The sequence below is a fragment of the Mastigoproctus giganteus genome, chromosome 2, assembly GCF_048544385.1.
Source record: "Mastigoproctus giganteus isolate SK-2022 chromosome 2, ASM4854438v1, whole genome shotgun sequence".
Classification (NCBI taxonomy): domain Eukaryota; kingdom Metazoa; phylum Arthropoda; class Arachnida; order Uropygi; family Thelyphonidae; genus Mastigoproctus; species Mastigoproctus giganteus.
This window is the reverse complement of record NC_143576.1, coordinates 166344800-166357777: the sequence shown is the minus strand read 5'-3', so window position 1 is coordinate 166357777 and position 12978 is coordinate 166344800. Positions and strand designations below refer to the sequence as shown.

General features: G+C 34.3%; 1 protein-coding gene across 3 annotated transcripts in view; it reads left to right on the top strand.

Moving 5' to 3' along the window:
- The window catches only part of bchs (WD repeat and FYVE domain containing 3 bchs), a 1877108-nt gene that overhangs the window by 219827 nt on the left and 1644303 nt on the right, over positions 1-12978 (top strand). For all 3 annotated transcript variants that reach the window (XM_090389621.1, XM_090389619.1, XM_090389620.1), the window contains exon 9: positions 2030-2085. In XM_090389621.1, the coding sequence (XP_090245747.1) occupies positions 2030-2085 (56 nt within the window). The remainder of the gene's footprint in view (positions 1-2029; positions 2086-12978) is intronic.

Here is a 12978-nt window from a genome sequence, read left to right as displayed (position 1 = left end):
TGACACAGAAGCCTATTGTAGATATAAACTAGTTTACAATCAATTTACAGAGGATGTTAGGTAAGCTAAGGCATATTATTAGAAATCTTTGGCGAAGGATACAAAGATAAACAGCAAAGACTTTTTTACATATGTAAACACTAGAAGGAAAGGGATGAATCAAATTATTCTTCTTGGTATTTGGTTCAACCGTTGATAATCTTGCTGAGGTTGTTGACAAACTGAATGAATATTTTGTATCTCCATTCACACATGAGGAATTCTTTATGGGAGTGAATGCCTTAAGTTTATCAAACTCCAGAGAGCTAAATTATTTTGTAATAACGGACAAAAGCAGAAGACAAATTGTTGAAGTTAAATGTAAGAAAGGCACCTAGGTTGGATAGGATTTATCCAATTATATTAAGGGAAGTATCAAAGGAAATAAACAAACCCTTAGCCATAATTATGAGACCATCCTTGGATTCAGGGGAATTCCCCCTTTTCTTTTTTTTTTTTTTAATGTGCAAATGTATTCCTGATTCACAAAGGGGATCAAAGAAAGACTTGTTAGATTAACTTTTGTTGCTGGGAAATAATGAAGTTACTGATTAAATAAGTAATGCAGGATCATCTAGACAGGAGTTCAGTTATACTTTAGTCACAGCTTGGGTTTATCAAGAGCGACCTTGTCTGATCAATTTGTTTGGATACTGTGGTGCAGTAATGAAGCAACTGGATGCAAAAAATAATTTTGATATCATATACATTGAAAAAGGATCTATAAAATTAGGTAGTTGGGCTGAGAAATGGCAGTTGAAGTTTTACATTGATAAATGCAAAGTACAGCATATGGGTAGCAGTAACCCTAGATTAATGTACCAAGTGTGGTATTTTGCTAAGGGTAGTAGAAAATGAAAAGACCTTGTGCAGTCAGATATGAAGTTCTCTGAGCAGGCGGACGGGCTGTGAGGATAGCACGTGTTTTATTAATGATAGGAATTTTACTAGCAAGATTAAGGAGGTGATTATCCCATTATAAGTATAAGGCAATGGTCAGGTCCCATCTTGAGTTCTGCATACAGGTCTGGAGGCCTCATTCTTAGGAAAGATGTAGAGCTGCTAGAATGAGTGCAAAGAAGAGCAACAAGATTGGTGTGTGAAACAAAGGGGTGCTCTTCTGCAGATTGCAGTGTCTGGAGACTAGGCACCTGATATCGTTGATGTGTTTAAGGTTCTAAATGGATTGAGCAAGTTCAATGCCAATGAGATTCTTCTTTTGTTCAGATTACACACCTGAGGGGGCATAAATTTGAATTGAGGAAAGACAGTTGCAGAATAGATGTGCAGAAATTTGCCTTTAGCCAGTGGGTGCTTGACTGGTGGAACAAACTTTCATCTGTTGTTTTGGAAGTTGATACCTTAAATAAATTCAAGGAAGGAACTAGACAAACTGTTGGGAGGAAATAAAGAGGTTAAATGGGAACTGTCATGTTTTTTTTTTTTTTTTTGGTTCTATAAGCCTGCTTTCTTACATCATTTGCCACTAATGCTAATCTTTAAGCTGTATATATATGTGCGTGTGTGAAGTAAGAGAAGTTGAAAAATATTAACAAAGATGATGCTAAATGCTAGTCATTGTCTAATCTTGATCAGGATTGAGACAAACAAAACAGTTAAGTGAGACTTTAAACAGGCTTTCATAATGCACTTGCATTTAAAAAAAAAAAAAAAAAAATCACAAACACTCTTTTGAGGATGTTATTTGTTTAAAATTTGTGCATCCTTAGACAATGAGTAGGTAAGGAAAATTGTTTTGACTTCTGTTGCAAGACTATAGTAATACATATGGCATCATTTATTGGTACTTGTAAATGTTAGTAGCTGCTATTGCTGTTACTCTTGTAACAGCAGTACTTGTTGCTGCTACATATTGCCTATAAATTATATCTTCTGATGAGAAAATTAGGATTTTGTATTTAATTTTACAAAACTGTTTTTAGAAACATTAAAACTGATGAAATTTAATTTATAAATTGTGTTTTGCCAGGTGCAAGTGTCAGGAATATTCAAGCATTTCAAGTACTGCAGTCAGTCTTTCTCAAGGTATGGTTGTATTCTTTAAATATCATTTTATGTGATGGTATACATTTTGATATTAATTTTTACAGAACTATTTGCTGAAGAGGGCAGTTTTAAAATAAAAATCATGTAAGAATTAGTTGAATATATTTTTCTTTGGGAGAAGACTTCTATTCTACTTCAACTAACAATTATTCAACATTAGATGAACTTGTGATAAGTGAAAAAAAAGTTCTTAAGGAGAAGTTGTCAGGTTTAAGATTAAAGTAATCACAAGAAGCTATTGGTATCTATCTAGTTATACTGAAAGAAGTGATTAAGGTGGTCATAAAACCCATTTATGTAATAATGAAAGCATCCTTTTTTTGTGGTGATCCCAGATGTGAAAGGTTTTAGAATATATAGTACTTTAGTATTTTTGTGGGTTGTAAGGGTGTTTTAAAGAATAGAAATAAAAGTGGAGGAAAAATTGATATTCTGTGAGAGTGAAGTTAAACTGTGAGTAGATAATAATTGATTGAGGCACATAGACAGACTGGTTTGCAAGAAAGAGGTTGGAATTGCCAATCCAGAAGAACAGTGCCTATGGAAATAGCTGTAGAAAAGGCATCCAGCTTTTATTGCTTTTAATTTTTAATCACGATTTCCTGTCAATTTGTTAAGGATATTATGGTGGGTAGAGTGTTAACAACAAGAACTAGGGACAGTTGGTGCAATAAGATATATCCAAATTGTATAAAGGGTCTAAAAAAGGGCAATTAAATTTCAATGTGTGTATGTGCAAATTTTTGCATCTTGGTCACAGTAATTCCATTTTAAATTATCAACTAGGAATTAGCACTTAGTATTCTTGAAGATGAAAGGGATGGAACCATTGGGTTACAGTACAGTCAGATATGAAATTATCTCAATGGTTTAGTAAGGTTGAACATTAGATACTGGTAATAATACACTGTAAGTTTTTTAGTAAAAATAGAGGTAATTATCCCAGTGTCCAAAATAATGGCCAGACCTGACCTGCAATATACTGTATATAGGTCTGGAGGCAACATTTCATGAAAGATATCCACTTGTTTTCAAGGGTACAATGGAATGCAACAGGACTGTAGCTGCAGCATTTGGAAACTAGTCATCTGTGTAGTGGTCTGATTAAGGTGGTTAGTGCCATATAAAGTTGAGCAGATTTAATTTGAGCCCGTGACTACCAAATACGGAGAATGCGGAAAGGTCAGAGAATGACCACCGCATATCCATGGAGCAATATGGCCTTAGTTGCTAATGCTCCTAAAAAAAAAAAAAAAAAAAATCCAACAACAGCAGATTTAATGATTAAGGCATATTTTCTTTTCCTAGGATGAAGTTAGGGGGATATAGACTGAAATTAAAGAAAGTTAGTTGTAGGCCGGATGCAAGGAATTTTGTCTTTAATCAAAGAGCAGTCAGCTGTTGGAACAAGTTATCACATAGTCTGAGAGGCAGAGAGCTTATGTAGATTTAAAGAGTGATTTTATATATATATATATATATATTTGGAAGTTGAAGTAATTAAAATATAAAACTAATCCTGCAAGACTTTCTTTCTTCTTCTTCTTCTTCATTATCAAATGTCTATAGGTGTTGGCTGGTGGTAGAAGGAGGATACTTTAAAGATTTAGGGAACCGCTAGTAAGGGGGGGGGGTAATATAGATCCATGTTTATCTGATGATATGGGTCAAAGTAATGCTTGCACTCACCTCAAAAATTCTTCTTTGTCACTGCAGCAGTTAATGTTGACAGGATGTTCTGAGGGTAGTAACATTTCAAATGAGTGAGAAGGTAAATCTAGGGAAACAAGCCTAAATAATTTCAGCTGTGTCAGGGTAGTAAACTATAAAAGAATACTTAGTCTTAACTGTGTCTACAGTAATGTCAGGTGCATTAAATATTTTATACACACACACTATGGTGTGTGTGTATAAAATATTTAAGAAAGATAGGGAATATAGAAGGAGTTGTGGGGTCATGATTATCAAAAGTGCCTGAGTGCAAAAAGAGCTTTTACTGAGTTAGAAGTTACACCTGACAGCATAGAATCTGATCTGTGTGGTGTGAGTTAGTTGGAAGCAAAGATGTAATGAGAGTGGAAGTAATCTATAGACTAGAAGATTGTGAAGAATAGGACAGGAGTCTCTACATGCAGATGGAATGAGAAAGCAAGTATGTATGTCTTATGGATGACTTCAATCTGCCCCTAATTGATTAGAATAAGTGGGAGGGAATCTCACCATAGTGAACAAAATTTTCAAATAAACTAGATGATTATTATTTGTGCCATCATGTTAGAGAATATTCTTGACATCATTGTTACTCATGAATCATATGACATAACATGGCTTAAAGTACAGTAAACCATTGGCAGGTATTGATCACGCAATTGTTAGGTTGGAAGTTGAAGAAAGACGTTGCAGTAGTTAAAAGTAAAGGCATGGTTTTAATTTCAGAAGAGGGGACTGACAGTTTAAGGCACCATATGGTATCTGTTCATAGGGTGGATTGCAGAGGGAGGGCAAATACATTTGAATAATGGAATTCCTTTAAAGCAAAAATCACAATCTATGAATGCACATATGCCATTAAGAAAATATTGCATGAGGAGGATGCCAAAATGGATGAATATGGAGCTGGACAGTCTATTAGAACAGAAAAAGATAGCATGGGAAAGTTACAGAGCGATGCAAAGTACTGAAGTCTACAACAGCTACAAGTTGATTTGTAATAGTATCACAAATAAGGTTAGGGAGGCGAAGGCCGAGCATGAGAAAGCACTGGCTAAGAGAGCAAAGAATGGGAGGGGGGATTTTTCATGTATGTGTATACAAAGAAGAAAAATCAAATTAGATATGACCCTTGTGTACTGGTATGGGAAAGTCTTAAATAACCCAACTGATTAATTGAATAGGTGTTTTTCATTGGTCCTTTTTGATAAAAGACCCAAAGAGAGAGAAAAGCTGTGCAAGTGAGTTTGAACCATATGAAATTAGTGATTTTGAAATTATTAGTGAGTGTTTATTAAAAAATATTTCTGGCATAGAGCCAAGTAAGGCTCTATGCCAGAAATAGAGTTGATGGCATATACCCAGTAATTTTAAGCGAGATGGCCAGAGAGTGGATGAACCAGCGAGGTTATTATGAGGGAATTATTGGACTCAGGAGAGATTCCTTTGGATTGGAGAAGTGCCAACGTATTGCCAATACATAATGGTGGTTTTAGGAGTGAAGTTGGTAACTACAGACTGGTTAGGCTGACTTCACTATGTGGCTATGCTAATGCACTCAGCTATGTTATGATGATATAGAAACACAAGCATCTTCATTAGATATTGCCTGCTTGATATTAAATTCATTCTATTCATAAAGGCAATTCTGTGAAACCTGATATTTTCTCCAGATGCCCTGCTACACTGTAGAAAGCAAGATACCTAGTTTCAGGTTTTTTGCACTGTGAAGTGTGGCAAATTTGAAATACATTTTGAAAAAAAACCCTGAAAATGGAAGTAACTAATGGAATTAATTATTTTTTTTTACTATGTATATAATACATTTTTGTTTTATGTATATAATAAGTAGAAAAATATGTGTACATTTGAAATTTTGCCACTTAATTGCTTTTTAACTGAAAACTCAAAGAGAATAAGAGATTGATGTTACTGTTTTATGTCTAAAATGTGTTTTTACAGAAGAGTTAATATTTTTTTAATTTTTTGAATATTAAAGGTGTAAAACATGGATAGTTTAAAAATTAAAATTTTTTATTAAAACTTAAAAAGTACATACAATAAGTACTGTAGTCCATTAAGAAAGGATGAAATATTGACACTGTTTAAACATAATTTAATAAAAAAAAAAAAAAAAAAAACATTTGCTAAAAATTAAAAAAGGAAAGTGGGCACCTGTCAAGTGACCATCACCATTTTTACTTCATTTTGGGCACCACCTCCACTATCTGGTTAAAAAAATCTGGTTTTAAAACACAAACACAGGATGGGAAGTACAGTATAAAAGAATATAAGATAGAAGTTGTAATCAAATAGATCTTAAGATATGATGAAATGAACTAGTACTTGTTTGTCATTCTTGAAATGTAAAAACATCAGATCTGCCTGAATATAGGTTGAAATGTAATGGATGAAATGCATTGTTCATTTATAAAATGGTGACAATTGAGGTGTATTCCAAATGGATAAAAATCATCTGCAGTGCTCACATAGTGTTGCAGGAGAGGGGATTCAGTAGACACTCAATAAGAGTGTATGAACTGCTGTGTCCTCTGCTCAGTTGGGCCATAATACTTTGTTTTTAACATAAATTCAGCTTATATGCTGTGCAGTCGCGTTTTATTTCCTGACATTCAATTTTATGTCATCTGTGTGCGAAAGAATGCATTTCAACTCGTGTATCTTGTTTGGCTGGATTAATTCCAGCGCAAATTATGCCATGCCATAATTGCTTGCTTCATCTGATATGGCTTATTTGTTTCTTTTCTGATCTACAGTATATAGTTGTAATGGATTATCGATAAGCATACAGTACAATAAAGTCATAATTGATATGGGTTTCTATTGATATGGCTGTTTCATTGGCTAATTCATTCCATCATGTTTCCCTTTGATTCGTAATCCATAAAAAATGAACATCCAGTGTAGAGAGAATAATAACATTCAGTATATTTTACTCATACACTAAATACAGTAGGCTCTCGATTTTCCGGGATTGATGATAAAAAAAACAAATACCGGATAATCGATTTCCCGGTTAATCCAAAAATACAGAAGTCCTCGACATACGTAAGAGATACGTTCCAGGACTTCTTACTTAGTCGAGTTTTACGTAACTCGGGAATGACTAGTAAAATATTGCTACTAATTGACAAATCTGAATTCAGCGTGATACTTGTTAATGTTTGACCATTTTCGTACATTCTTATTAGTTTAATTTTCTGATCCAAATCGATCGCTTTTTTTTTTTTTTTGTTGTTGGTGGATGTACTAGTACCGCTGTCACTTATTCTCTTAGTCGGCACCATGATAATGGTCGAAATGAAATTTTCTGTAAAGAACTTCACAGGGTTAAGGCTAAAACTTACTATTATCACCCTGTGCGAGCTCACATTTTACTAAAGCACATTTCTGGAGGTAAACAAAAACAAATTTCACTTTCCGTTTCATTGGCCGTTTCTGTTAGCGCAATCTATTATAAACGGGTAGTAAACTAGATCATATTCATTTGCGATAATACCAATAGCTGGAATTCTGTGGGTTTTTACGCTATTATGGTGAAATGTGTCCCTCCCTTCATTGAAATCTTCAGTCATAAAAAAGAAACCATAAATAATTGTAAGAATCTTTTCTTTTTTTCTCCATTTTTTGCTTGTTACTCTGATCTCACTTGTGCAATTTGTGCATGCCATGATCATTGTTATTGATTGCTTATTATTTTTTTTTTTGTTGTTTTAAATTTTACAATTCTAAAAGGGGGGGAAAAATGAGCGAAAACAAATTTACGTAAATCCGCAGTTGCGTAAGTCGGGGGCTTACTGTATTGAAAAATGTTCAGAAACCTATGTAAAAAAATATGGTGATAAATAAAAAAACTTACCATGTACTACTTGTGTGTCCAATACGATGCTTCCCTTTATTTTTTGTGATGTCCATTTTAAATCTAATAGCTTCCCTTTATTTTTTACAATGTCGCGTATGGTTTGGTCACCAACATTATAATGGTTCATTAGAGATTTAACAGATGCACCGTTTTAAAACTTTTGAATAATTTCAATTCTTTGTTTAACTGAAAGCGCAACTCTTTTGCATTTACCCATCATTTTCGCGATTTCTAAAAAAAAAAAAAATTACTGTAAAAAAAAAATGTCGACATCCCTGACATAAATAATGAAACAAAATTTGTCTTTTTGCAGTGTGATGGAACACAACAATCGACGCGATACACTAAAACAAACTAAACATTTCTTTTCCCTTTCTTTTTCTTTTTTTTTTTTTTTTCCTTTCTTTTTGAGCGGCGGGTGTGAAAACAGTGGGGGGGTTGCAAGATAATAGGTACACTAATCTCCCAATGACTACTTATAATATCACTTATTTACGACTTGCAAAATATCTGTTTATATCTATTCTAGTTATTACTTGAATTTTATGATTTCTGGTTGATTTTTTTTTTTTTTTTTTTTAATTTGTAGTCTTGAAGTGTCCCGGTAAATTGAGAGTCTGCTGTACTATTATTGGGGTTATATTGAATACCTTTCACAGTTTTTAAAATACTTGGGGAATCTGTATGCAATTTATGTATTTGATTGATATGTATATGCCCCAGAGCTTCTTCTGTTGTGTGTAGCTCTGAAGTGTTTATACTGCAGAGCTAACTTGCTAGCCACAAGCTAACTTGAAACTAACTGCATTCAAGGAGAAGCTGATAAGATATAATAATTTTCCATTAAAAGCTGAGGATTCCTACATATGATTCAGACTTTGAACCATCTGGTTTGGTCACCAACATTATAATGGTTCATTAGAGATTTAACAGATGCACCGTTTTAAAACTTTTGAATAATTTCAATTCTTTGTTTAACTGAAAGCGCAACTAAAAAATAAAGGGAAGCTATTAGATTTAAAATGGACATCACAAAAAATAAAGGGAAGCATCGTATTGGACACACAAGTAGTACATGGTAAGTTTTTTTATTTATCACCATATTTTTTTACATAGGTTTCTGAACATTTTTCAATACAGTAATAAATTGGTATGAAATCCAAAAGCTTTTTGATGTTCAGTATACAGATGGTGGTAAATTGACAGGGAGGGGATACATGTCAATTAAAACTACCATTGAGATCTCAAAATTAAAAATTGAAAATCTTTCATTGGTAAGGATTTCATTTTAAATAAATATTTATGTTTATATGAAAAAATAAGTGAAAACTTTTTCTAAGTAAGAAAAAGTAAGAAAAAGCCAGTTACTCTTTCTTATTCTTATCAGAATAAGATGGAATTCTGCTGATGTTGTAATCACATTGAGATTTCTATTCCTTTTCATATCACTATTTTATATTGCTTTTTTTGTAGTTCCCTAGGAGTGTAATTACTATTATAATTGTGTCTATAAGGCTTTAAACTAAGTTTATGACATTACAAACTTAACTGTATGCTATAATATACAGTGAAACTTCCCTTTAACGGACAGCCATGGGGAACGAAAATTTGTCCATTAGAGAGGTGTCCGCTAACAAGAAGTCTGAGGGAGAAAAAAAAAAGAAAGAAAGAAAAATCGTTAAACATTTAATGTAAAATTAAATTAAAATATATACAGTTTTTGAACAATATTTTTGTAAATAATATACAATTACATACACAAGAGATAAAGAAAAATCGTTAAACGTTTAATGTAAAATTAAATTAAATTATATACAGATTTTGTACAATATTTTTGTAAATAATATATATACAATTGTGCGCATATTATGACTTTATTTTAAGAAAAATACATACAGTAATCACTTATTTTCTTCTGCACCTTCTTCCGGCTGATAATTTTGTTTTCAACATTTGTTTGGAGTGAAGAAACCATCGAAAGTCCTTCAGTATTTTCTTCAGTGGCGAAAAACATTTTTAAATGATTGATTTGTATGAGCGCTTCCATTTTCATTGGTGGTTCGTTGTTAATATGTTCTTCGACAGAATGACCTCCTTCCATTTCTTCATCCTCATGAGGAATTTCTTGAAAAATATCGATGATAATGTTGTTGATATCTAGAGCACCATCTTCTGTAGTGAGGTTCAAGTCTATAACTTTGTAGCCAGGGTCACTTGTAGATGAAGTATCGTATATTATCAATAGATGTTGGAAGTTCTTGTTCTTCTTGGTGCTCCACATTGCTGTTCACAACTTCAATTTTTGCGTTTGAGAAGCCAGACTTTACAAAACAGTTCACGATAGTTTGTTTTCTAATTGCGTTTACTGAAGAGGAAATCCATTGAATCGCATCTAGGATGCTGAGTTTCTTTGCAAGGTCACTCGCACATGTTACATCGTTCATGTTTGCAATGAGATGTCTTAAAACACGTTTTCTGTAGTGAAGTTTAAATTTTTTTATTATCCCTTGATCCAAGTGCTGACACTCTGCAGATATGTTTGGTGGCAGAAAAACGATTTGAATGTTGGACAATTCAGTGTGCAGGTGAGATGCAGCATTATCCATGAAAAGAATAATTTTTCTGTTTTGACGAATCATGTTTTGGTTAAAGTGACTTATTATTATTATTATTAGCTATATGGTGCAAGGAAGTCTGAGGCCTATGGTGCACTAGCCAAAAAAAAAAAAATTCCCGAGTTACCCTGAGAGAGAGAGAGAGAGAGAGAGAGAGAGAGAGAGGGAGAGACTTATTCATTCGCTCATGATATCTCGTGTCATCCACACTTTTTTATTAGCCTTCCAGTCAACATTCAAAAGGTTCAACTTTATGCCCTTGAAACAACGAGGATTTTGTGGTTTTCCTATAACAAGAGGTTGTTCAAAGTCTCCCAGCATATTTGTACACAATAGTACAGTCAAGCGTTCCTTAGAAATTTTTCTGCCCTGGCACTTTTCGTTTTTTAGACTCATTGTTTTTTCAGGAAGAGCTTTAAAAAACAACCCTGTTTCGTCAAAGTTGTAAATATCCTTAGCTTCAAAATCACGACATAAATCTTCCAATTTGACGGTCCATTCTGTTACAACCCCAGTATCAACAGATCCACCTTCACCACTTACAGTTTTCCAAGAAATTTTATGCCGAGTTTTAAACTTGTCTAGCCATCCCACAGAAGCTTTGAACTCATTTACTCCCATAGATTTCGCAACCTCCAAAGCCTTTTCCCTAATAATAGGCCCATTAATGGGAATTTTTTTAGCACGTGCACCGACAAAACCACTCAGACGTAACATTGTCAATTTGAAGTCCAACAGTTTTCGGGAATGATTTTTGAACCTGATCATTTCATTGTTGCCAAAATTGTTTGAGCAGTTCATTTTTTTTTCTTTAGTATGTCACTTACCTGTGTCTTCCCGATTTTCAATTTTGCACCGAGATTGTGAACACTATTTTTTTGCTGATCATACGCATTAATGAGTTCGACTTTATCTTTTAAAGTTAAATGTTTACAAGAAGACATTGTGCACTTCACACGACACTGAACAAAACTGAAAACTGAAACTCAAAAGACGAAAGGCTGACCAAATCCCCCCCCCCTGCACACACTGAATTCATCAGAAGTTTTACACGTGCCTTAAAATTCTTGAAGGGTTTAGAACCGCGACATAAACCTTGGTAAAATTCAGAGAATCGGAAATAGAAAATAAACACACGATTGAGGCAATACGTGGAAGAAACGTTCCTAGAAAAAGGGCCGTGAGCTCGCCCACTGTCCATTATGGGGAGATCAAATTAAGTGCTAATCTGAACGAAACAGTGCAGATTGCCTGTCCGCATCCGTTACAGAGAATGTCCGCTAGACAGAAGCTGAAAACACGTTAAAACCAATGGAGGTGAGTTGGGGAATTTGAAAATGTCCGTTGTAGGGAGATGTCCGTTAAAGAGAGGTGTCCGTTAGAGAAGTTTCACTGTATAACTTAAATTAGTGTAATACATATTACTGCTGCATAACCTGTGAATAGAGGAGTATTTAGGTATCTCTTAGTTTAGTATAGTATTCTCAATTTAAATGGAATTTATGCCTCAGACTAGAGCAGCAAAGCAAAGGGCTCAAAGTAGTAGGAATCCTGTAGGATTTTTTTTTTTTTTGGGGATGGGTGGGTGGGGACTGGGGATAAAGTTCTGTGAATTATAGCCTTATAGAAATGCCCTACTTGTTTGATGTTTACGATCTGATACAATCAAAGGACAGGATAGAATCGAAGAGGATGTCTTTGTATGTATTAAATGCAAATTTGTGTGAGGAAATCAAGGGCAAATTCAGTGTTCTGATGGGTATTTATGAGATCTTGAAGAACATGGTTGATTCTTTTGGAGGAATTAAAATGGGGATAGCCCATGAAGATCTCAGCTGCCCAACTCAATGCCAGAGCTTTCACTCTTGCATCAGACAACACAGTGACAATCCCAAAGGGATATATGCTGGTTTCACAGAAGATATTTATTTTTAGTGACTATTGTCAGGGAAATATCTATATAATAATTTGCTTATGTCCCTCTATCCAGAACATGCTTTAAACTTGAATAACTCAAAGACTAAAGCTTTTGACCTGATCCTTTTGCATTAGGTTTTATTTAGTAAAATTTAGGGGGGGGGGGGCGATTTTACAGCCCATTTTCAAATCTTGAGAATTGATTTAGATCCCAGTGAAACTAAGCTGCCATTTACTTTGAAGAGAAGACAATTTCTTACTTTCTGTCATCACAGTCAACAAATCTAGGGTCAGATTATTTAATTGCATTTTTACGAAGTCTATCTCACTGACACCTTAGTAAGCAGTAAAGGGAGCTGAAGGAAAGAAAGAAGTATTAACCTTTACTTCTTCTCCGAAAAAGTTTTTTTAAAATATTTGCCATATGTTAGGGGGTGATGAACCGTTATAAGGTTGTGTACCAAAATTGGCTAAATCTTTTAAAAAAAAACCACCCTTGTGTGCCGCTTGGAATTTTGCAAAGTACAGTAGAACATTGATTAATCAAACCCCCCACCCCACCCCAAATTACAGTATCTGCTTTTAGTGCACTGGTTGTTATGCTGAAATATTACTCCTGCCATTTAATGCATTTGAAGGCCCACTCTAGCCGACCGAGCTAGCCGGGTGGGCAAAATGCCTGTCTGGCAACCCAAAGGTCGCGGGTTCGATTCCCGCCTCGGGCTTGGATCAAAGTTGGATAAAAAA